The 23,983-nt window shown below is 40.6% G+C and overlaps 1 protein-coding gene across 1 annotated transcript in view; it reads right to left on the minus strand.

Moving 5' to 3' along the window:
- The window catches only part of LOC149164712 (uncharacterized), an 87,818-nt gene that overhangs the window by 58,323 nt on the left and 5,512 nt on the right, over positions 1–23,983 (minus strand). Inside the window, exon 2 of the mRNA XM_089429584.1 lies at positions 171–602. Within this exon, the coding sequence (XP_089285710.1) occupies positions 171–602 (432 nt within the window). The remainder of the gene's footprint in view (positions 1–170; positions 603–23,983) is intronic.

Below are 23,983 nucleotides of genomic sequence, written 5' to 3' on the forward strand. Positions count from 1 at the left end.
CCTATACCAACATTTGCTTTTCTCTAGTAATTATGCTGACCAAAAAATGCACATTATAACAATAATTTTTTAATAAGAAATTACTATTACCATGAACCTCCTCTCTTAGTTTCATTACCCAAACATATACAGGATTGAAAACTATGGCCTTGATGTACTATGGACTATACCTGACATAGCAGCACCAGGAATAAACTCACCATTGCTGATTCCCTGCGCGAATGCATTCCAATGCTGCCCATGGAAACTGTCAGATGGACTACTTAAATAAGAAACAATGCTATCGGACACTGAATATTGGTGATTTGAAAAATGATCGCTGCTTATCCTACTTCTGCTTCCTTTACTAGTTGAAGATAACGAAGATCCATATAACTGAAGGCCATGCGAGCCAGAGGGCAAGGCCTCAGGATGGAATCTGTAATCCCATCTTCTTGAAAGTGGGGGTGAGAAACTCCCATTTGTTCGCCAGTGAGGCTCATTGGGGCCAATGGACCACTCACTACTCTCTCTATTAGATCCATGTGGCCTTGCGGCCACACAACAAAGAGACCCCGTCTTAGCTCTGCCGTAATGACCCAGAGATTGATTTCTACTTAGACTTCAATGTCAACGTTGTATCCAATCATTTACCCTTATATGTGAATAATAACAAGATCCCACAGCCTGCATGCAGAGTGAACTTTCAATATATGGCAACAGACTTTTACTCTAACTCCCGACTGCAATTAATTCCTGGATTTACCATAAGAGGTCTAATATTTTATTTCCTCTGTTCACCAAAAACGTGCAATTCATAATTATAGTGCTCCTTCCGGTTCCTGTTAACATGTTTTTGACAAATAAATGCCTTGACAAACAGCTCCTTTGCAATCATCACTTTCCAGCAGAATTTATGGACCAAAAATTCATTAACACACGGTAGATGATATCCATAGAATACATGTAATACTTCCTCCAGTCATATTCTCCAAATCACTTTCTGAAAATAAGATCAGACCTTCAATCCGCCTCTTCCAGGCCCATGTGTATTATCTTTAAAGACCCAATCCTTTTATTCATTCAATAGAGTACATTCATTTTGTGATAAACACCAATGTCCATTAACAACTAACAAAATACTGTGTAAGAGCGTGGGCAAAGCACTGTAACTCAATCAACCCTAATTGAACATATCCTGCAAAGAAACAAATGATGCCATGAAAGTTGAATAAGGAGCATGGAAAATCACAGAATGGACAGAAAATACAGAAAGTTGAATAAATAGCAGTGGAAAAAAATTCACAGAACAACAAACAAAAAAAGTTCATCAACATTGACCACGTGAATTCCACATCTGGTAATATTAGAATGAAATTCCATCTCAATTCTCACATCATTACCAACATTATGAGTGGTGGTACGCAATACCTAGTCTGGCATACATGTCCCTACCAAGCCAACACCAGTATGGAAAGTACTTGCCTTTTCTTCAAACTAATGGATTTTTAACGTTCGCCCCTCCTTAGGGGCGAGTGGCTTGGAGAGTGCCCAAGTCGCCAGGACTGATGTATGCAAAAACATGAGTGAATGAACCGAAAGTGGACAATGCAGACCTCCCAAACCATGCTAAGTGGGACCTAATCATTGCCAGCTCAAGATAAAAATCAAAATCTATTGAAAATCTGCAGAGTGCCCAGAGATTATGCCACCATGGTAAAGGCCATGAGTTTATCACATCATTGAAGATACAATCCACGCTAATTTCACCAGCGAAATATCAGATTCTTCAAATCTTAATTTTCAACCCCTTCCTTCAAATCCAAAATTGGGTTTAGGCCCACAATGGTAGCAGGCATAGGCACAAAGTAAAGGAAAAATATTTTAGTAAAATAGACGAGAACAAAGCGGTGGCAGAGGAATTTATCACTTGCCACCCGAGAAAAAGGATTAATGGTGCTAGGGTTTGGACTAGTACATCAGAAAAGTCGTGACCAGAGAAGAGTCGAACTCTTGATCAAATTTACAACGGAGTTTAATTTCAAGTTGCATTAGGGTTTGGGATTTCCAAAGATTTCTAACCGCGGATCCCAAGGAATTTAGATTTTAAGCGAGTCCAGAAGAATCGAACCCGCGTCCAATAACTCCCATAACCAAACGTATATCACGGCAATCAGTTGCCAAAAGCGACCGCGGATTTTGCAGTGAAGATGTTTAGTTGAAAAAATACGTGTAATTCACCTGAAAATATATTATAATAGATTAAAGTGAGAAAGATTCAAAGAGATTACCATCCACAGGTTTACCGGAAGAATCGAAGAAGAGCAGAGCTGAGCTTCAGCCCAAAGTCCTGGAACCTTTTGAAACCCTACCACCACCCGAAACCAAAATACTAAGGACTTAACGCGCCATCAGCTTTAGGTATTTAACTATGGTTAAGATGAACATGTTGTTAAGGTGCACGTGCTAATTGGATTCGCGGAATAATGTGAAGGGAGGTGTGAGTTGACTTGGAACAGAATTTTAGATTTTCCGGTAGGTACATATCAAGCATAACGGTATTTCTCATTAATGCTTATTAATACTTCACAGATTCAGTCAAATTTGACTCTCTGTCTTCCCATGTTTTATATTGGTTTATAACACTGCATTTCAACCTTTAAATTTTTTTATATTTTTCAATTAAAGTTTCAAATAGATTCAGTCAAATTTGAAACTTTACTTTCCATTTTATGGTGGTAAATATAATTCAGTCAATTTGGACATTATTTTTTAAAGTTTTGACTTTCTAGTGAGCATGTTGATATAGAGCAGTGAATGTAATTAAAAGATTTGAACTACGAATTGTTTATACAAAATTTGTTGAATATTTAACAATATTGTTATAAGGTTTAGGTTAATTTTTGGATTAATTGCAATTTATTATATTAGATATATGAGTAGTTTTTTATTAAGTTTGCATCTAGATGCAGCAAGATATACGGGAAATGATTACATTGTGTTTTCATATTTTTGTTTTTCCAAAGGAAGATTAGTAAGAGGTTCCAAAATTTTAAACTATAAACTTACTACAGCAAATGATCAACATACATACATTTTGCAAAGTTGACCTAATAAAAAGACAAATTTACAGTAGGAATTCATAAACAAAAGGGAGGAGGGTCTTCTGCGAAAGGTCTATTAAGATCAATCTGCAAATTATCAAGAGATCAATTGAGTACATTGCTTGTAGAGCCTTGGTTTTCACTTGTCCCCATTTGCATTTGCAGATCATTTAGTTGCTAGTGCAAGGCATCAATTTTGTCATCATCATGATTAACTTTAGCTTTAAGTGACTAGAGTTCATCCACTAGAAAGATGATTGTATTCGTTTGTTGATATGAGGATATGATAAAAGGCCTTAATATGAAAGTGGTCGATGGCACCCAAATGTGAACAAGAAGTATAAGTTGATTGTCCTTGCGAAAAGAACCTCTATATAGATATTGGATGGTGAGGAGAGAGTCTTCCAATATCACAATCTTAGTAATTTCCATTTCTTTTGTCAAGTTTAGCCTAAGCAAGAGGCCATACATTTCAGTTTGATTGTTGGTCTTCTTGCCTAGCCCCCAGGAGTACTTCAACACTTATTTTCCATTGGGATTAAGGATAAACCCTCCCCCTCTTGCCACCCCTATTTATAATGTGTATATTGAACAGTGATTAAAATTGAATTCCTTTTAACATTTACAAGGGGTTCAATTTACATTTCTAGAATATTGATTTAACAAAAAAAAAACTAAATTTACCAATTATTATAAAAGAAACTATTTTTATAAAATAATTATAAATGAGAAGAAGACGTCACCCTAAATTATTTATTGGTGAAAGAGTAATGGAATGACTTGATAAGTGGACATACAAATGAGAAGAAGACGTCACCCTAAAGTATTTATTGGTCAAAGAGTAATGGATTGAGTTAATAAGTGGACAAACTCAACCTTTGTGATTGGTTTTATTTTATTTTATTTTTTTGAGGCAAAGTTCTACCTTGATGTATTAATTTTTTTCAAAATTTTGATAATTTAGGTAGTCTTAAAATGGAACTCCAAATGGCAAAGTTCCCTCAATTAGGTGGAAGTTTAACCTTTGACAAAAATTATTATCATATTTAGGGATGAATTTCAAATAAAAGAGGTTGAGTTTGTCCATTAATTAACTCACTCCAATGACTAGTATCCCTCAATAGTCGATATGTCATTATCTTACATAGCACTCCTCATCTCTCGACCTATTTATTAATGTGTTTGTTTGGATTTGGCATGCAACAACCTTACAAGTCACAAGAAAGTACACACACTCTCTCATGTTTTCTTCATACTTTGAGAAGCCTAAGTATTGGTTAATGTGTAGTCATAATAATTTAATTTCATGACAATCAATCTAAATATAAATAATTACAAAAGCAAATTGGCATCTTCCTTCTATCTTTCCTCTAAATACAAATTAGCATATTTCTTATACTATTCCCATTTGCAAATCTAAGTGCACCCATTTTTTAATTCTTGATAGAAATCCAAATGGGAGCTTTTTATTGCACCCTTCCTATGGTTATTTTCACCTTCCCTTCACAATACTTATACATTATCACTCATTGAGGAATGCTTGGGCAACTAGTCGCCCTTTCTCTCATATAAGTGATCGATCTGATTAAGAATATTAGTTTGATTTGCTAAGATCCTCCTCAGATTAGAAACAAAATGATATTCATGTGCTTAAGGATTCATGAGTTTTGCAAGTGAAAAATGAGTTTTTATGTTAATTTTATGAGAAATTTTAACATAAATAGAAACTAAACAACAACATATAAATGTACAAAACATCACCAAAAACACATCACAACAGGAACATGATGAAGGAGTTCACCCCTCTTGGGCTACGTCTCCTTGGTCCAGCTTCCAATGGCTTGGGCCTCTCTATTATGCTCAAATGTGTAAAAATATGTGTTTACAATGCTCAAATGCTTCTGAAACCTGCTCCAATGAGTCCAGAATGTCCAAAAATGGCTACCTAGCCTCTTTCTGCACCCAATTTGGTCGAAAACTAGAGAAGTTATGACCTCTCCTAGTTTTTCCACTATTCGCTCTACATTTTGCCCAAAATCCAATAACAAACCCACATTTTTGCCCGAAATTCTACTATAGGAGCGACAAATTCCCCAATTTTCGGGCGGATTTGTTGGATCAGTAACTGGCCCACTAAAACTTGCCAGCGGTTAAATTAAATGTTACATGAGTGTTCACATGTGGGCAGTTTACCCCAAGCAGTGGCGGTCCTCCAAGTGGTCACATATAATGTTAGTAGTTAAGATTGGAGCATTCACATGGACCGTTAAATGATGGCGGTCAGGTGATGGTGATCGACAGTGGCGGTTAATGCTAGCGGTCACGCGAGTGTTCACATGGGGGGCGGTTAAGTCCGCCCTACCCCAAATCCGAGTGGCATTAAACTTTAAATAAAACGTGCAATCCCATATAGTTAAGAACTACACTCGTGGTGTGTTGGCATTGGACTTTGTTGTGTGTTGGGAGGTCGTGGGTTCGACCCCCGCTACCTCCGCCCGGTCTATAACAACATTTTGGTGGCCTCCCAGGCTGCCACGTGGCGGTCTTCGGCTAGGCCACGTGTCAGCTCGTGGTTGGGCATCATTCCAACCAATAGAAAATGTGAAAATTTCAACCAATATTACAATGCCACTTGTCAGCACCCCATTCACCGAGGAAAATTTGACCAAGTCAAACTGCCACATACCCTGCCCAGTTAGCGCCACGTCAGCAGTACGGACTGCTGACTGGGTTGTCCATTTTTTTGAAAATTCGTCAGTTTTGACAAAAGTGGACATAACTCATTTCTGGAGTCATACGGAGTATGTTTCGCACGAAACGAGTTGCACTAGATTCAGGATGACGAGCATTATGTGGTTGTTCAGGTTCCACACCATTCTGATGACTTTTATTTTTGAGAATAATTCTGAGCACCTGATCATTCCTCCCCACTAGAAGCCTTTTGGACCCCAAAATATCACTTTGAGTTGTCTAGCAGGTGAGGATACAGTTCCCTCACCTTTCCAATATCTATCCATTTGGCCTTTAAAGGATTTGTTCCCTTGAGCCCCACTCGAAGATAGTTGACACTTCCTCTTTTCGATGTCCTTGTTCTTCTGTCAAGTATAGTGTCTTGTTGAAGCTCATCAAGGAATTTTGGAGAAAAGTCTTCAATAGATGGAATTTGAACATTATCCCCTTGATATTCAATCAAAGGAGGCTCATACAACCTTAAGCTCTCAACATTAACAACAACATAAATTTGCATATATGAAGGCAAATCCAAACTGAAGGCATTGTTACCAATCTTTTCCAAAATTCTAAATAGACCATATCTAATTGGTTTCAGTTTTTTACCTTCTCCTTGGAACCTCTCTTTGCTAATGTGAAGCCAAACTTCATCACCGACTTGGAACTTATGATCTACACGATGCTTGTCGTGCCTTGCTTTGTACTTGCCTTGGCTCTTTTCAAGTTGTTCTTGAACTCTTTGGTGTACCAATTAGATTTGTTCAATGAACCTTCTTGCTTTGTCTATGTCACTATGACCATCAATAGCAACATCTTTGCCAAAAATGAAATCCAAAGGAGATTTAGGCACATATCACAAACATGCCTCAAATGGCGATGTTTGAGTTGAAGAGTGCTTGGCTCGGTTGTAAGCATGTTGAATATAGTGCAAATGTTCATCCCACAACTTAGGATGCTTGCTACAATACCCACGAAGAAGATGTATCATTGTTCTGTTCACCACCTCTATTTGACCATTTGTTTGTGGATGAAATGTTGTACTCTTTTTCAGTTTGGTGTCCATGAACCCCCACAAGCTTGACCGAAAATTCACAACAAAGCGAGAATCTCGATCACTAACAATGGATGTGGGCAATCCAAAATGCACCCATACATTCTGAAAGAATAACTTAGCAGTCTATTCAACTGTAACTTGCTTTTTACATGACATCAAAATACACATTTTGCTGAACCTATCCACAACTACATACAAATAATCATGACCTCTTTTTGACAATGGAAGTCCTCCTACAAAATCCATAGAAACACTGTCCCATGGTCATGAAGGAACTGGAAGTGGTGTGTACAATCCTATTTTTATATTGCTAGGCTTACTGACTGCACATAATGAACATCCTTTAATAAAATGTGACACACTTTCAAGCATACGAGGCCAATAACAATACCTTTGTAGATGTGCCACCATCTTACTTACATTGAAATGACCAACAATAAGAGAAGTATGTGCCTCTCTTATGATGTTGACTCTTTCTCCTTGTGGATTACAAAGCTTGCCAACATGGTATAACAAGTTACCATGCAAATGATAATCATATTCCTCTACTTTATTACCTTGACCCAATCTTGCATAAACATCCTGAAAGTCATTATTTAATGCATATTGCTCAATATAACTTTCATGCAAAACATAATTATGCTTGAGTAAAGTAGTTTCCCTAACAATAGGCCTATAAAGCATATCAACAAATTTATTGTAGTGTTGTAGCAGCTACAACCACCCTCCAAAATTTTGGCCTGCGCCAATTTTGAAGCCTCCCTTGGAGAGTTTCACTTCATGACTGCACACACTCGGGTTCACTCCATAAGCTCATGCGAGTCTTTACATTCGCCTTGCTTGTTTATTGCACTCAAGTCTCTGCATGTTGATGTCTAATTCATACTTGCGATTATGTTCTCGTTATGCTCAAAATCTTTGCTTCGTATGTGTTTGTTGTATTCACCATGAAAGCATCTATCGCGCTCACACACAGAGTCACATTCATTATCGCACAAGCGTTGTCTTGATCATGAACAATCAATCACGAGTGTCGCGCTTGTCGCTTGCACCATCGGTCAATCATGTTAAACATGTGTGTCTAGATGGTTTGGTCGTTTTATCATCAAGTCATGCGAGTGTGTGTCTGTATGATCACCTATGCATCTTTCAATTGTTCACACACTTATTCATTTTTGTTGAAGTTCTGACGACCAGACTCCTCACTGAAAACCGGACTGTCAACCTACTTTCGACTCGATCGATTGTCAACCAGAATAGCACAGAAGCACCAAGCTAGTTCTTTCAAGCTGTGTTGCCTGCAAGCAATTAAATCAGCTCTCATGTTGGCCACCCGGACAGTCGACCGACTGTTCATCTCAGAAATTGTGTAGTGCTCATGAGCAGGCCTCCCGCTACCCATCAGTCAGCTCAGTTCAAAAATTGTGCAAAGATGATCAATAGGTTGGCCTCCCAACCTTAATGCAATTTTCCCATCCAAAAGCTCCCAACAGCAAACTGCATGTTCCCTCCAAGAATTGCGCAAATTCTGCTGCCAATGACCTGACTAGCCAACTGGCAGTTCCCTCTGGGAATTGCGCAGATCTGGCTTCTAGTGACCCCAGCAGCCAAGTGGAAGTTCCCTCTGGGAATTACGCAGATCTGGCTACCAGTGACCCCAGCAGCCAACTGGCAGTTCCCTCTGGGAATTGCATAGATCTGGTTGCCAGTGACCCCAATAACCAACTGGTAGTTCCCTCTGGGAATTGCGTAGATCTGGCTGCCAGTCTCCCGGGCAATTCCCCAGAAAAACTGTGCAATCCCTGCCTACTGACCCTTCATGCAGCCTAGCCCGTTCCTCTAGAAAATTGTGCAAATCTGGTTGTCTAGCCCCTACTGACTATTCATTCCAGAAAATGCGTAGAGCATGCCTGCCTTGCCTTCCAGCAGCTTGGATTGTTCCTCCCAAAATTTGCACAACTTTACCTCTCAACCAAGCCAGACCTTGCGGACAGTCACCGTCAACTCAGATCGCCTGTCTCCATCTCTCAGTGACTCCTACGTAGTTTTCATCAGGAGTTTCCAAGAGCCATCATCCCACATCACAGCGATGCTGCCTCTCCCGGTCACTTACATTCGAATGATCATGTGTTATGGTAGACTAGGTGGTTTTGGATTTGATGTTGTCTTGTCATGAGTGACTATAGGTACAGGTACACCAACAAACATGTCAAGACGACGAATGGGATGAACGAAGGGAGCACATGCAGATGGACAGGTTCACCAACGGACGAATGAGCGAAGCATGCGAAGCAGACGAATGCGACGAACATGCACCTTCACGAACAAGTGAGCTTGTCAAGCCTTCCAGCATGAAAGCAAGGAACAACATGTTAAAGCTTCATCAAGCGAACTAAGGACCATCGAAGACTCTGTGCACTTCGTCATGCAAAGGTGAAGCTATGGTACACCACGAAGACATCCATCACTCAACAACACTCTAGCTCGACATGCACTCCAGCAGCAGCACAAATGTACCAGCATTGTCATGTCAAGTCATGTCGAGTCAAGTCATGAGTCATGTTGCCCACATCTCCACTATGGGCTTGATGTCAAACAATGTGATGTAACATGGAAGTCCAAGAGACCCACTTGTTGAACATAGAGTCATGTAAGTTGGAAAGTCATGGAAGTCGAATGGTCATGAGGGAAGTCGAACGGTCATGAGGGTAGTCGAATAACCACAAGGGTTAGTTTCACCCTTGGCTATAAATACCCCCCTCATTTGTACATGAAAATAATTTTCACCTCAGCTCCTCCCACATAGCCAAGAGAGTTTGTAATATTTTCTTTAAGGAGTAAGTAGTGGCTCCAACACCCCGCTAACGGGGTTAGTGATGTATGGTGTAACGATGTGTCTTGGAACTTTCGCTTAATTCAGAAGCCTGTCAACAGGCCAACACATTTTCACACATGTATTGTATTTGTTGTAAGATTGATCTTTAACACTTGTAATGCATGTTGCTTTAACCATGTGTTCTACATCTGAACTGATTCATTTGTTGTAATGCATAATCTATTAATGGAAATGTGTTGTATATGTTGTTAATGTTGTCCCGTCCGTGTCGACTACTCTGTCGGACATCAAATAGACCTTTCACATGAACCTTGTTGTAACAATTGTTGCACTCATCTCAGACTGATCCATGAGTGTTGTACATGTTATCTTACTTTGTATGTTGTGAATGTCGCATCTGAGTGGACTGCTCCACCGGATGCTGTGTATGTCCTTTGTGTTGTGTGTTCCTAGCTGAGTTGGGACTGATCCCTTTCAACTTGGAACTCACCTTCACCTTTTTCCGCTCACAGTGAAAGAACCATTGACACAAGTACACTTACACTCAGCAGGAACACGAACCTCACTTCTTGAAGATAAAGCGAACCACTCTCCTGTGCTGATAAGCAAGAGTTGAGGCAAATCCTTAAGACAATGGCAACCAGGCCATCATACCGGATGGGACTCCCACACCAAATGATGTGAGATCTAGTTGGGACTTCATACTAGGATGATCCCCTTAATGTTGGCGGGTCTAGCACCATCAACATTTCTAGGGCTAGAAGGAGGGAAGCCAGTTGTACATGGTTGAAATTCCACTCACACTCACTCATCAACCATCTGGTCAAGGAAATAACTCGCACTCCCTCTCTCACAACTCAGCAGTTGGTTACTCCTCACCTCCCAGAATTGATCACGAAATTTCATATCAACACCTTCGCTCCGCCTGCCCCATCACTCTCCAGTTCACTAAAGGAGTTGGATTGATCCCAGGCGTACAATACCTTCCACGCACATCTAAGAAGCCAAAGGACACTCCCACAGGAGTGGTTGTATCATCAGTTGAAGAAGTAGTCCTTGCTACTCTTAAAGGTTTGGAAGAAGTTATTGAAGATGGAGAGGAACCTCCAATCTTCTTTGAAGATGAACAAGGCACTCTTGTGGTCTTAGGATCAAACTCTAGTATAGGAGGCAGAGGGGAAGGCAGTGGAGGAAGTGGAGGTGGAGACAAACTGACAAACTCAGATCTAGAACCATCAGATTCTGAAGGAGAGGAAGAAGACGAAGAGATGGCTAACCGAATCTTGAATGGATGACTCAGGGACCATTGGCTCTCCTGGATGTTTTGCACAAGATGTTGAAGCGAGCGGAGAGAATGAACATCAAGTTTAACCCTGACAGCGCGGTGAAGACAGAAGACCACTTAGACAACTTCTACCTACGGTTGCAAACCCTTGAGGTATGTTATGATGACGTAGCATGTAGATTGTTTCCATGTATCTTGGACAACCCGGCAGCTGCTTGGTATCATAGGCTTCCACCCAACTCTATACAGAACTGGGGTTCTTTCAAATGTATGTTCCTTGAAAAGTTTGTTGATGACAAAACTCCAGCCATGCTACTCAAAGAATTGGAAGCCTCAATATGGAGGGAAAAGAGAAAGTGAAAGATTTCAATCAGAGGTTTATGTGTATCTTGAACAAGTTTGCAGCAGACACCAAACCTCATGACTCCATCACTGTCGACTATTACACATCTGCACTGCCAACCACCATTGTGCAATTCGTCAAGCGAGCTGCGAAGCCAACACTGTTAGAAAGTTGCAAAGAGGCTATTACTGTTGAGAAAGACTTGCATGCCATTGGAGTCATCAAGGATGATGAATCAATAAAAGACTCCAAGGATGCGAGCAGAAAGCCCCAAGAAATGACAAGCAAGGGCAGAGACAAGGAAGCAACTGATATTGAAACCCTCACTCGCCTTGTCAAGAACTTGACCACCGAAATGTCTGAACTCAAGCAACGGAAGATGGACACATTCGCGAACAGTCATCCACCCAGATAGAGATAGGAAAGTAGTTCATCAACCGACTCATCAAGCAATAGTTGGTTCGGTTCCAAATTTGTGCAGAAGCCTATGTTCCAACTCGATCAATGCGCTGATCCTAAGTATTGTTCCTTCCATGAAGAATTTCATCCCGAGAACTCTTGTTCAGATTGGAAGCGAGTTGTTACCTTTGTCTGTACTCATACACTCGATGTGGATGGCGACATATAGGAGCAACCGGAAGACATTGATGATAACGAAGAGGTTGCACCTGATGAAGCACCAAGTTCTGGGCATGTGGTGAACGCATATCAGTGCTCACAAGTAGTCTCGAAGATGAACACCGAGAAGCAACCCCAAAAGAAAAATGATCGCTACAATCTTAGGAGTAAAGGGGCTCCCCTGACACTTGAGGAGATGCAAGAGAAAGTGAGACGATTGATAAAGAAGGTCAATCCACTAGCTGCCTCAAAGCAACAAACACAAAGCAAGTCCGGGAAGACAGCGGCGGATAAGAACACATTCGTGAGTAGCAAGTTGCAGAACAATCCACCGAACAACATGAGCATTTGTTCCACCCCGAACACCTCAATGAGTCTACCACCTCTGGATTACAACATAGTCGATGACATGAAGAAAACTTGAGCGAACATCAGTTTGTTCGAGTTAGCCAAAGTCTAGAGCCAGTGAGATATCCTGCTGTGTGCATTGGGACAAATGGAAACAGATAGCACAACCTCTACCAGCAAGGGAGCATGCACACCTCTCGGATCACTATCCACTGTGCTCAATACACTCCGGATGGAAGAAGAAAACTCAGGTTTCCCCCCATTCTTGCTTTCATTCGAAGTTTTCAACTACAATGTCCACAACTATTTGGTTGATTCTAGCGCGATAGCCAATGTCATGCCGCTCTCCATTGCTAAGAAGATCAATGCACGATGGAGCGAAACATCCGTGAGAATCATCCAACTTGATAGAACATCAATACCAACCATTGGTGAACTATGAGACGTGATCATCTGACTATCCCATGACAGTCGAGTCCACCAGTGCATCAACATAATTGTTGTGGACATACCGGAAGCATATGGTCTGCTACTCAGCAGAGACTGGTCCAGCAAGCTAGATGGATACTTTGCTATAGACTGGTCTCACATGTGGCTTCCGTACAAGGGAAAATGCAACCAAATCTAGGTGTTATCCGAGAGGTATATGAAACACAATGTCACTCCCCTTGACAGCGAGAATGAACCATTGGCCTTCGCAGAACTCATGTTTGGCAACTGCTTCCTGGAAAAGACATTGGAGTGTTATCTTACACGGCCAACCCCAACCTCATCAGACAAGCAGTTGGGACTCCTTCCTTGCCCAACTGATGATAATGAAACTTGTACAGTTTGTTTTTCTAATAGTAACAGTAGTAGCAATAATGGTAGTAGCAACAGTACCAGCACGCCAAACAGTCCATGTACAGACAAGTTGTGGACCATGAGTCTTGATAAATCAGGAACGCATGATGACTCAAGGACTGAGTGCATCTCAGTCATCCAAAACAATGAACTATGCACGATTTCAAGTTGTTTGAAGTTCGGAGTCACAAATAATGATGCTAAAGCACTCATGCTAAACACACGAAAGACCAACACTATGAACAAACAGAGCAACTTGGGGATCCACCATGATCCGAAGATGGCTAATCTCGGTACAAGTTACACACTGCAGCAACGACCAATCATTGACCACTTGATCGAACAGTACTAGGATGGGCCTACATGAGTAGATGATGACCTAAGTACCCACTACATGCGAACAATCCAACATGAGATTCCAGGTAAAGGAGAAGACAAGCCATTACAACAAAGAATAGGTAACACATACATGTTGTTTGTACTCCTTTCACTGAATAGATTTATTAACATTTTAAGTGTTTGGATTACTTGCAAAGTTCATCATCACACTTGGTTTTCTGATTTAAATCCTCCACGTAAGAAATCTGGGAAGATCCGCTTACGCATTGACTTTAGAAACTTGAACCCTTCCTAGAGTGAAAACAGTTACCCCGTGCCATCATCCGAGCCCATGTTCACACAACACCTGAGACAGTAGTGTTGTCTTCACTTGAAGGTTTTCTGGAATGCCACCATGTTTCGGTAGCGGAGCTCGGTGGACCGGTACTGGTCCATGAGAAACTTGGCTCACGCACCTGTCATCTGCAGTCACTCGATTGGAGGATTGATAATCTTCCTGTCAAACATCCAAGTCCTCAAACATTAGTTCGGTAGGTTGGGCCACGCCCATGCCTTATACATAGCATGTTTGCTGCTTGTTGTTTCATTTGGTTTGTTTTGCTTATTATCTTTGCTTTTGCTTTGTTTTATTCTGATTACTATTTTTGTTCACGTGCATTTTGTTTGTTTGATATATTACTATTTTTGTTTCTGGAAATAAGTGTTGCCAACTACTACATTCTGGCTTTTGAATAGAGTATGTGGCTAAAATTTGAAGAGACTTGTGACACTGCAACACTTGGCTAGTCTTGTGTTCATTTTCTCTATGCTTGGTTACAACCTTCGGACAATGAAGTCCTAACGGAAAATATGAACCGTCTGTAAGGGAAGATTTGGTCTAACCGTGAACCTGTGTCCACACTGGGAAGCCCCATGCTTGTACTCAGCCTTCTGCTCTGTGTGTTGAAGCTAATCCAATTAGTAGAAATGGAGAAGGGGAAAAATCTAAACGAGCAAACCTATGTCAGAGGTCTTACATGCTTCTCTGAAGGAACAACCTCTTCTGCTCTCAATAAGTCGGGATCCCTCTTCCACCCCAAAAATAAATAAGTGTCTATGCACAGTTCTCTTAAAAATACAAAGGCGAAAGAAGAGAAAGGCTTCTTGTGCAGAGAGGTGTAGCATGCAACTCCACCAGGCTACTGACCAGGCTTGCTGGCAGCGGAGCAATGTGTGAGATCCTCCATGACTCTGTCAAGGTACCATCCAGGCTTACTCGTAGTGGAGCAACACCAGAGAGGAAGACTTATACTCTGAAAATCTTCAACTTGCGAACTAAACTACCCTTCCTGGATTCGAAACACTAATATCTAAGCTGAACTTTTGATTGTGTTTGACTGAGTTGGCAAAGGGTGAACCATGTATTTCCACGGGGTAAGTGGGGAAACTGAAGTAACCTGCACGACAATTCAATACTTCCCAAAATACCAAGGCCCTATGCTAGCAATGAACCGAAACAGAGAAGTTGGAGTTCTACCAGTGTGTAGCCAAGTGTTGTAGCAGCTACAACCACCCTCCAAAATTTTGGCCTGCACCAATTTTCAGAGCCTCCCTTAGAGAGTTTCACTTGATGACTGCACACACTCGGGTTCACTCCGTAAGCTCGTGTGAGTCTTTACATTCGCCTTGCTTGTTTATTACACTCAAGTCTCTGCATGTTGATGTCTAAGTCATGCTTGTGACCGTGTTCTGGTTATGCTCAAAGTCTTTGCTTCGTATGTGTTTGTTGTGTTCGCCATGAAAGCATTTGTCGCACTCACACATGGAGTCACATTCATTGTCATGCAAGCGTCGTCTTGATCATGAACGATCAATCACGAGTGTCGCACTTGTCACTTGCACCGTCGGTCAGTCATGTTAAACATGTGTGTCTAGATGGTTTGGTCGTTTCGTCGTCAAGTCATGCGAGTGTGTGTCTGTATGGTCATGTATGTATCTTTCAACTGTTCACACACTTAGTCATTTTTTATGAAGTTCTGATGACGAGACTCCTCAATGACAGCCAGACCATCTCCCTGCTTTCAACTCGATCGATTGTCAACCAGAACAACGTAGAAGCACCAAGCTAGTTCTTTCAAGCTGTGTTGCCCACAAGCAATTCAATCAACACTCATGCTGGCCACCCGGACAGTCGACTGACTGTTCATCTCAGAAATTGCACAGTGCTCATGATCAGGCCTCCCGCTGCCCATCAGTCAGATCAGATCAGAAATTTCGTAGAGATGATTAGCAGGTCGGCCTCCTGACCTTAATACAATTTTCCTAGGCAGCAGTTTCTAGTAGCAGACTGTTGGTTCCCTCCAGGAATTGTGTAGTTTCTGCTGCCAGTGACCTAAGCAGCCAACTGGAAATTCCCTCTAGGAATTGCGCAGACCTGGCTGCCAGTGACCCCAACATCCAACTGGTAGTTCCCTTTGGGAATTGTGCAGATTTGGCTGCTAGTGACCCCAGCAGCCAACTAGCAGTTCCCTCTACAAATTATGCAGATTTCGCTGCTAGTGATCCCAACAGCCAACTGGCAGTTCCCTCTAGGAATTGCATAGATCTGGCTACTAGTCTCCCGGGAAGTTCCCCAGAAAAACTGTGCAATCCCTACCTGCTGACCCTTCCTACAGCCCGACCCATTCCTCTGGAAAATTGCACAAATTTGGATCTCTAGCCCCTATGGACTATTCATTCCGGAAAATGCGCAGAACATGCCTGCCTTGCCTTCTAGCAGCCCAGACTATTCCTCCCAAAATTTGCGCAATTTTGCCTCCTAGCCGAGCCAGACCTTGTAGATGGTCATTGTCGACTCAGATCACCTGTCTCCATCTCTCAGTGACTCTTGCATAGTTTTCATCAGCAATTGCCTAGAGCCATCATCCTGCATCACAGTCATGTTGCCTATCCCAGTCACTTGCCTTTGAACGATCACGTGTTATGGTAGACTAAGAGGTTTTGGATTTGATGTCATCTCGTCATGAGTGACTATATGTACAAGTACACCAACAAACATGTCAAGATGACGAACGGGATGAACGAAGGGAGCACATGCAGATAGACAGGTTCACCAACGGACAAACGAGCGAAGCAGACGAACGCGACGAACATGCACCTTCGTGAACAAGTGAGCATGTCAAGCCTTCCAGCATAAAAGCAAGGAACAACATGATAAAGCTTCATTAAGCGAACCAAGGACCATCGAAAACTCCGCGCACTTCGCCATGCGGAGGTGAAGCTATGGTACACCATGAAGACATCCATCACTCAATAACACTCTAGCTCGACATGCACTCCAACAACAGCACAAATTTACCAACATTGTCATGTCAAGTCATGTTGAGTCAATTCATGCGTCATGTTGCTCACATATCCACTATGGGCTTGATGTCAAACAATGTGATGTAACATGGAAGTCCAAGAGACCCACTTGTTGAACATAGAGTCATGTAAGCTGGAAAGTCATGGAAATCAAATGATCATGAGGGTAGTTGAACATCCACAAGGGTCAGTTTCACCCTTAGCTATAAATACCCCCCCTCATTTGTACATGAAAAGTTTTTTCACCTCAACTCCTCCCACATAACCAAGAGAGTTTGTAATCTTTTCTTTGAGGAGTAAGTAGTGGCTCCAATGCCCTGCTGATGGGGTTAGTGATATATGGTGTAATGATGTGTCTTGGAACTTTCGCTTAATTCAGAAGCATGTCAACATGCCAACACATTTTCACACATGTATTGTATTTGTTATAAGACTTATCTTTAATACTTGTAATTCATGTTGCTTTAACCATGTGTTCTACATCTGAATTGATTCATTTGTTGTAATGCATAATCTATTAATGGAAATGTGTTGTATATGTTGTTAATGTTGTCTTGTTCATGTCAACTGCTCTGCCGAACATCAAACAGACCTTTCACATGAACCTTGCTGTAACAACCATTGCACTCATCTCAGACTGATCCGTGAGTGTTGTACATGTTATCTTACTTTGTATGTTGTGACTGTCACATCTGAGTGGACTGCTCCGCCAGAAGTTGTGTATGTCCTTTGTGATGTGTGTTCCTAGCCGAGTTGGGACTAATCCCTTTCAACCTGGAACTCATATTCACCTTTTCCCCCTCGCAGTGAAAGAACCATTGACACAAGTACACTTACACTCACCAGGCACGCGAACCTCACTTCTCGAAGACAAAGCAAACCACTCTCATGTGCTAACAAGCAAGAGTTGAGGCAAATCCTTAAGACAATGGCAACTGGGCCATCATACTAGATGGGACTCCCACACCAAATGGTGTGAGGTATAGTTGGGACTTCATACCGGGGTGATCCCCTGAATGTTGGCGGGTCCAACATCATCAACATGTAGATACCTTTCTTATACCTGATTACCAAGTGTAATTGTTGAAGAAAACCCATCAATCGGAAGTGTCTTGATTGCTGCAACTTTGATTGAGATTGCAAGTATTGCAATTGTTGATGATCAATGTGAATGATTATTTCCTTACCCATCAAGTAGTGTTTCCACTTTTTCACACTTTGCACCAATGCATACAATTCCTTGTCATATGTAGGATAGTTAATCACAACACCATTAAAAGTTTCCAAATGAAAACAAATAGGCTTACCATGTTGCATGAGGACTGCACCCATGGCGTAGTCACTAGCATTAGTCTGAATCTCAAATGACTGTCTCAAGTCTAGAAGTGCAAGTACTGGAGCTGAACTAATCTTTTCCTTCAATGCATCAAAGGCCTTTTGTTGTTTGCCTCCCCATTGAAAAACCTTTTTCACACTTGTCAACGCATGCAAAGGAGCTGCTATAGAAGAGAAGTTAGCATTGAATTTCTTCCAATATTGGGCTGCTCCCAAAAAAAATCTTACCTCAGTAACTGTCTTGGGCCTTGGCCAATTCAAAATTACATCAACCTTGGAGGGATCTATTTTCAACTCACCTCCTCCAACAATATGACCCAAGTAAACTAAAGAAGTTTTTCCAAACTCACACTTTGACATCTTAAGATACAATTGTTCTTTCTTCAAGATATAAAGTACTTTTCTTACATGCTTGACATGTTCATCATGAGATTTACTAAAAATTATTATGTAATCTAAGTAGACTATAACAAACTCATCAAGAAATGGCCTCAACACATCATTCATCACACACATGAATGTAGCAGGAGCATTACATAAACCAAAAGGCATAACTAGTCATTCAAAGAAACCTTGTTTTGTTTTGAATGTTGTCTTCCAAATGTCTCCTTCAGCTATTCTAATTTGATGGTAGTCACTCCTTAAGTCCAACTTACTAAAATACTTTGCATCTTTCAATTGATCAAGTAAATCATCTATTCTAGGCAGTGGGTAACGATTCTTTACTATAATTTTTTTCAATGCATGGAAGTCCACACACATGCGCCATGTTCCATCCTTCTTTGGCACCAAGACAATAGGTGAACCACATGGCGAGGAAAATGGCCTAATGATCCCTTTATCCAACAACTCTTGAATTTGATTTTTTATTTTTGCACATTTCATCACTAACATCCTGTACATGCCAATGTTAGGAAGAGGACAATCTTGTTGCAACTGTATCTCATGTTGGATTCATCTCTTGGGAGGTGATCCTTTTAGTTCCTGAAACATCTCATCATATTGGTTAACTACATCAACCAATTCATATTCAATTTTGAATCACAACCTTTAAAAGCTTCATTATCAACATCATTCTTGGGTTTGATCATTAGAAGCACAAAATTCTTGCTTGAATTCACTAGTCTTTTCATCTGCCCCCATTACATAGTATTTTGTCACACCTCCTGCACTTCCCTGTGACATACCCCAAAGTGCCTGAAACATGACCATAATGTAGTTCAGATCCTTCCTAAGACATTTATTGGAAAATGCCTTGAGCTTCCCCTGAAGGAAATAGCTCTAAAACCCTAATTTAAGGATCATCGCTCTTATGAGACTTAAAACCACGATGATCACATGTTGCATTATACTCGACCCATGATGGTATCACTCTGTTTACTTGTATACCTGTGATGATCCCAAAAAGGCAATTTTCCCAAAGAGGATGAGAAGATTTGTGATCTAGAAGCTTCCAAAGCAGTGAGCTGGAGGTTGTTCGGCATAGATGAGGTCGAATTCTCCCAACTTGGCCTCTTAGTCTTATCTCTATGAGCTACCTCCTTGAGTTAAGGGTCTATTCCTATATTTGGAGAGATCCTAACTCCCTTTCCTAGCCTATATAATCATCCTCTCCCATTCCCAAATGGTTGTTCTATGTCTATTTGCACCCTTATGCTAAGCTTTTGCCTTGAGGCTATTCATTAGACTTGGAGAGTTCTTGACTTGGACTTGGATTACCACTCAAGGAGAGCCTTTCAACATCAAGGCTTTAGTTGTAAGCTTCCCTTTATTTCTTAATAATATACAACTGTTGGTTCATCTTCCCAAAATATATATATTCATGTATTATTTAGTTTGACATTCCTTGATCAGTTAAGTAGGTTGTTATTGGATTTGCTATTGGTTTTGGTATGCTTTGTTGTCTCTTGATCACTTGTGCAGGTACATAAACACTGAGAGAAGCAGGAACAAGTCTGTGACACAAGCGGTTTGAGGCCCTCAACAAAGGAAATCGGAATAGCATCAGAACGAGGTAGGCCATCTCTTTCATTCTTATTTTCAATTGTAACCTAGGAAGATGTCTAGTTGATTGTCACTTTAGTTGCTAGACCCACTCATTGGGCTAGAGGGATCATCTTTGTCCGCAGAGAGGATTAACCTTGTCAACAAAATGGTGACTCTACTGGGGAGCCTATGATCCTTTCCTTTCAATCCTTCACCCTGATCTTTTGTCTAGTTTGACCAACCGTCAATTTTTCGGCTTGTCTGCATCAATCTAGGTGTATACCATCACTGATTACTGCCTTAGAGTGCTAAGTCTGGATTGTTTCTTGGAATATTTTTATTTTTTTCCCATATTCCTCGCCCATCGCGGGTTTAGCCTTAACAGTCGCGATGGCATCACGGTTTTTACCTTTACAGTCGCGATGAAAAGTTTTTTCTTCATTATTTGGTCGCGCTGAAATCATCACTACTTTTGCTATACAAAGTAGTGATGCCATCGCGGGTTTGCCTATGCAAAGTAGCGATAATCATGGGTTTGGGTATATAAAGTAGCGATGATCCTTGAATGTGAGAATTTTTTAGGTTTCTTCCTAATAATCCAGTGTGTCTTGGCCCCTAAGGTCTTTTCCCATCATGTATGATTGGATTTGTCAAGGTTTTGATTGATTGCCTTGATTAACTTGCAAAATTTGTCTTGTTGGCTTCAAAGTGAAATCTGACTGAATTTTAGGGTTTCTAGTCATTGGTCATTGCTTGCTGCTTGTTGATGTCATTGAGATGCTTGTTTTGTTGATTGATTGAGTGTTGTTTTCTGTGGAAATCATTGAAAACATCGTTTTGCATTTGTTTTAGCTTGTATTTCGAAATTTACTTTTCGTGAAAATGCATTAGATTAGTTGCATTGAAAAGTTATTTTTTGAGATTCATCATTGAAAATAGATCACATTTTTCAATGATTGAAAGCTAAAAAACTGTATTAGGTGCATCAAATCATTCAAAACGAAAAGAAAAGCATAATTCATATAAATGCATCTTAGTAAAGTCAAAATCATTTTGCTTTCGAAAAGTTGCATTTAGGATAGTGAAAAGTGGAAATCATTTTTACTTTTGGCATTGCATTTAGTGAAATGAAAGATTAGATTTCGTTTTCACATTTTGCATTTGGAAGACGAAAGTGAAAGTTAGTGGAAGGCATTTTGCATGATGCATTTTTTTTGATGCATTATTGATTGAAATTTATTCCCTTGATTAGTCTAGCTTTCATTGAAATGAAAGTTTTCCTTTTCTCATATAGTTGTATCATAGGTGTTCAGGTAACATCGTTTTGAGCCCGAAACTGAAACATAATTGAAGATAAACTTTAAAATTTATAAATTAATCTAAGGATCATTTGAAACATTAACGTTCATACTTAATGGTCTAGGCTAGAGATTTGTTCTGACGTCTATAAAACTTAGAAGTTGTCATTCGCTTTTGCATTAGACAGCGCTAGCACGGACTTGTGCTCCCCATACTGTCGAATATATAAAGGGAGACCCCTATAGGTTGAAAACCTTTATCCATAGGAAGTCGAATATGCCGCCCTGTAAACATGATACACCGAACACAACATTCAGGGGGATTGCCTGCACGTACATCAAGTCCTTGGTAAATTTATTTGCTAGGGTGTATATTACAGTTCACGGTTACTTGGTAATCCTTTTTGCCTAGAATTACCTAAGTGGTCATTTCAATCTTTTCTGACTCTTTAAATTTGAAAATATCATCAAGCACTTGTCCTTTCAAGCTTGCTAAACCATCGAAAGTGACTAGAGTCACATTTTCATCCTTTTCTCGACTCTTAAAACATGAAAAGGCAAAGTTTTTGTTTCAAATTCTAAAATTAATTGACCGCGGAACAACATCCTTCCTGTGGAAATACTCCTTAGTAGATCTTAGGTTGATACCAATGACAACATTTCTTGAGTCTACCAGTCAAGGAAACCCCTTTGATGGGAATCCTAGTCCTTTTCCTTCTTTTGGAAATATTTGTGCTCCCTATATGGCGACATTGTCCCTTCCTAGTTTGACCATTGGTCTACCAGTTTGGTTGTTTTCGACCTCAGTGGTTTTGAGTGTCCAAACTGCCTTTCAATCGATTTCTCCTCCACTTGAACAATATCAACCTCATGTTGATCCTAAAGTTGACCCCTCGCTTTCTTCATCTGTTTCTTCACCTCATTCTTCCTCTTCACCGGGTGAAAGTCTGGATTCTAGTAATCAGGAAGCTAAGAAGAAGAATAAGAGGTTGAAGAAGAAGAAGAAAAATAAGCAAGGGGGAAACCAAACAACTATTGCTACCGATGCAACTAATGTAGATCTTCCAATCAGCCCCGGAAAGTAAAATTCCCTTGCATGTTATGTAAGGGTGACCACCTTCTTCGGAATTGTTTTGATATTCCCAAGGTCTTAGAAGTGTGGTCTAAAGGTTCACATAGACCTTTGTCATCAGCCTCTGGCGATCATGCTGGTGATAAACCTTCAACTAGTAAATCCCATGGGAAAAAGGGAAAAGTGAAATTTTCCTGTAAGTTGTGTGAAGGTAATCATCCCATTCACCTTTGTCCTCTTATAGATGAAGCTTCTAAAGAGTTGGAAAACCTTACAGATTCTCAGCCTTGTCTTTTGATTGGGTATCGAAAGCTTTCCCCTGATCCTTCGCTAGTTGATCAAGTGATTGATCAAAAGCCATCTTTGGTTAACCCCGCTCTTTCTAAAAGTGAGTCTCGTGAGTCCATTCTCGACCAACCATTGGTTGAGAAAACGATAGATTTTCCTCCACCTTCAGTTAACCGTACCTTTCCGGTAGAGAGTGAACCTCATATCGCTTAGGTTCTTCTGGTTTCTTCAGTTTCGAATGAACTGGAGGTAAATCCTCTTGTTCTCGAGGTGCATGAGAGAATTTCTCCTGTTCACATCGAGCAAGGGGGCAACTCTCATGTTCCTACGACAACCCCTCCAAGTAGTTTAGTTTATTCTAGGCAGTGGGTAGCGATTCTTTACCGGAATTTTGTTCAATGCATGGAAGTCCACACACATGCTCCATGTTCCATCCTTCTTTGGCACCAAGACAATAGGTGAACCACATGGCGAAGAAGATGGCCCGATGATCCCTTTATCCAACAAGTCTTGAATTCTCTTTTTAATTTTTGCACTTTCCCTCACTGACATCCTGTACATGCCAATGTTAGGAAGAGGACAATCTTGTTGCAACAATATCTCATGTTGGATTCCTCTCTTTGGAGGTAATCCTTTTGGTTTCTGAAACATCTCATCATATTGGTTAACTACATCAACCAATTCAGATTTCAATTTTGAATCACAACCTTTAAAAGCTTCATTATCAACATCATTCTTGGGTCTGATCATTAGAAGCACAAAAATCTTGCTTGAATTCACTAGTCTTTTCATCTGCCTCGCATTAACAAGTGAAAGATTTAGTTTTTTGCTATGAGCTCTCATAGTGTATTCTACTCCATCTTTGAACAAATGATATTTGTTTTCATGTCTATGGAAGATAGATTTTTTGTCATAGAGGTACGGTTTGCCCAAAACTATGCCACGTATGTCTAATGGCACAATTTCAAGCTCCACTTCATCTATGAAATTTGCAGTGATGGAAAATTTCAGTTTACACTTTCTAGTAACCTCCAATTGTGCATTGTCACACACGCATCCAAGTGAATATGGTTTATGATGTGGAATAGTTTCCAAGTTTAAACTTTTGATAATGTTTTCAGAGATAAGATTGGCTTGAGAGCCATGGTCGATAAGTGTATAAATTTTGCTATGTTTTGAGATC

The sequence above is a fragment of the Pinus tabuliformis genome, chromosome 5_1, assembly GCF_031772625.1.
Source record: "Pinus tabuliformis cultivar Carrire ecotype Pingquan chromosome 5_1, CPIR1, whole genome shotgun sequence".
Taxonomy (NCBI): Eukaryota; Viridiplantae; Streptophyta; class Pinopsida; order Pinales; family Pinaceae; genus Pinus; species Pinus tabuliformis.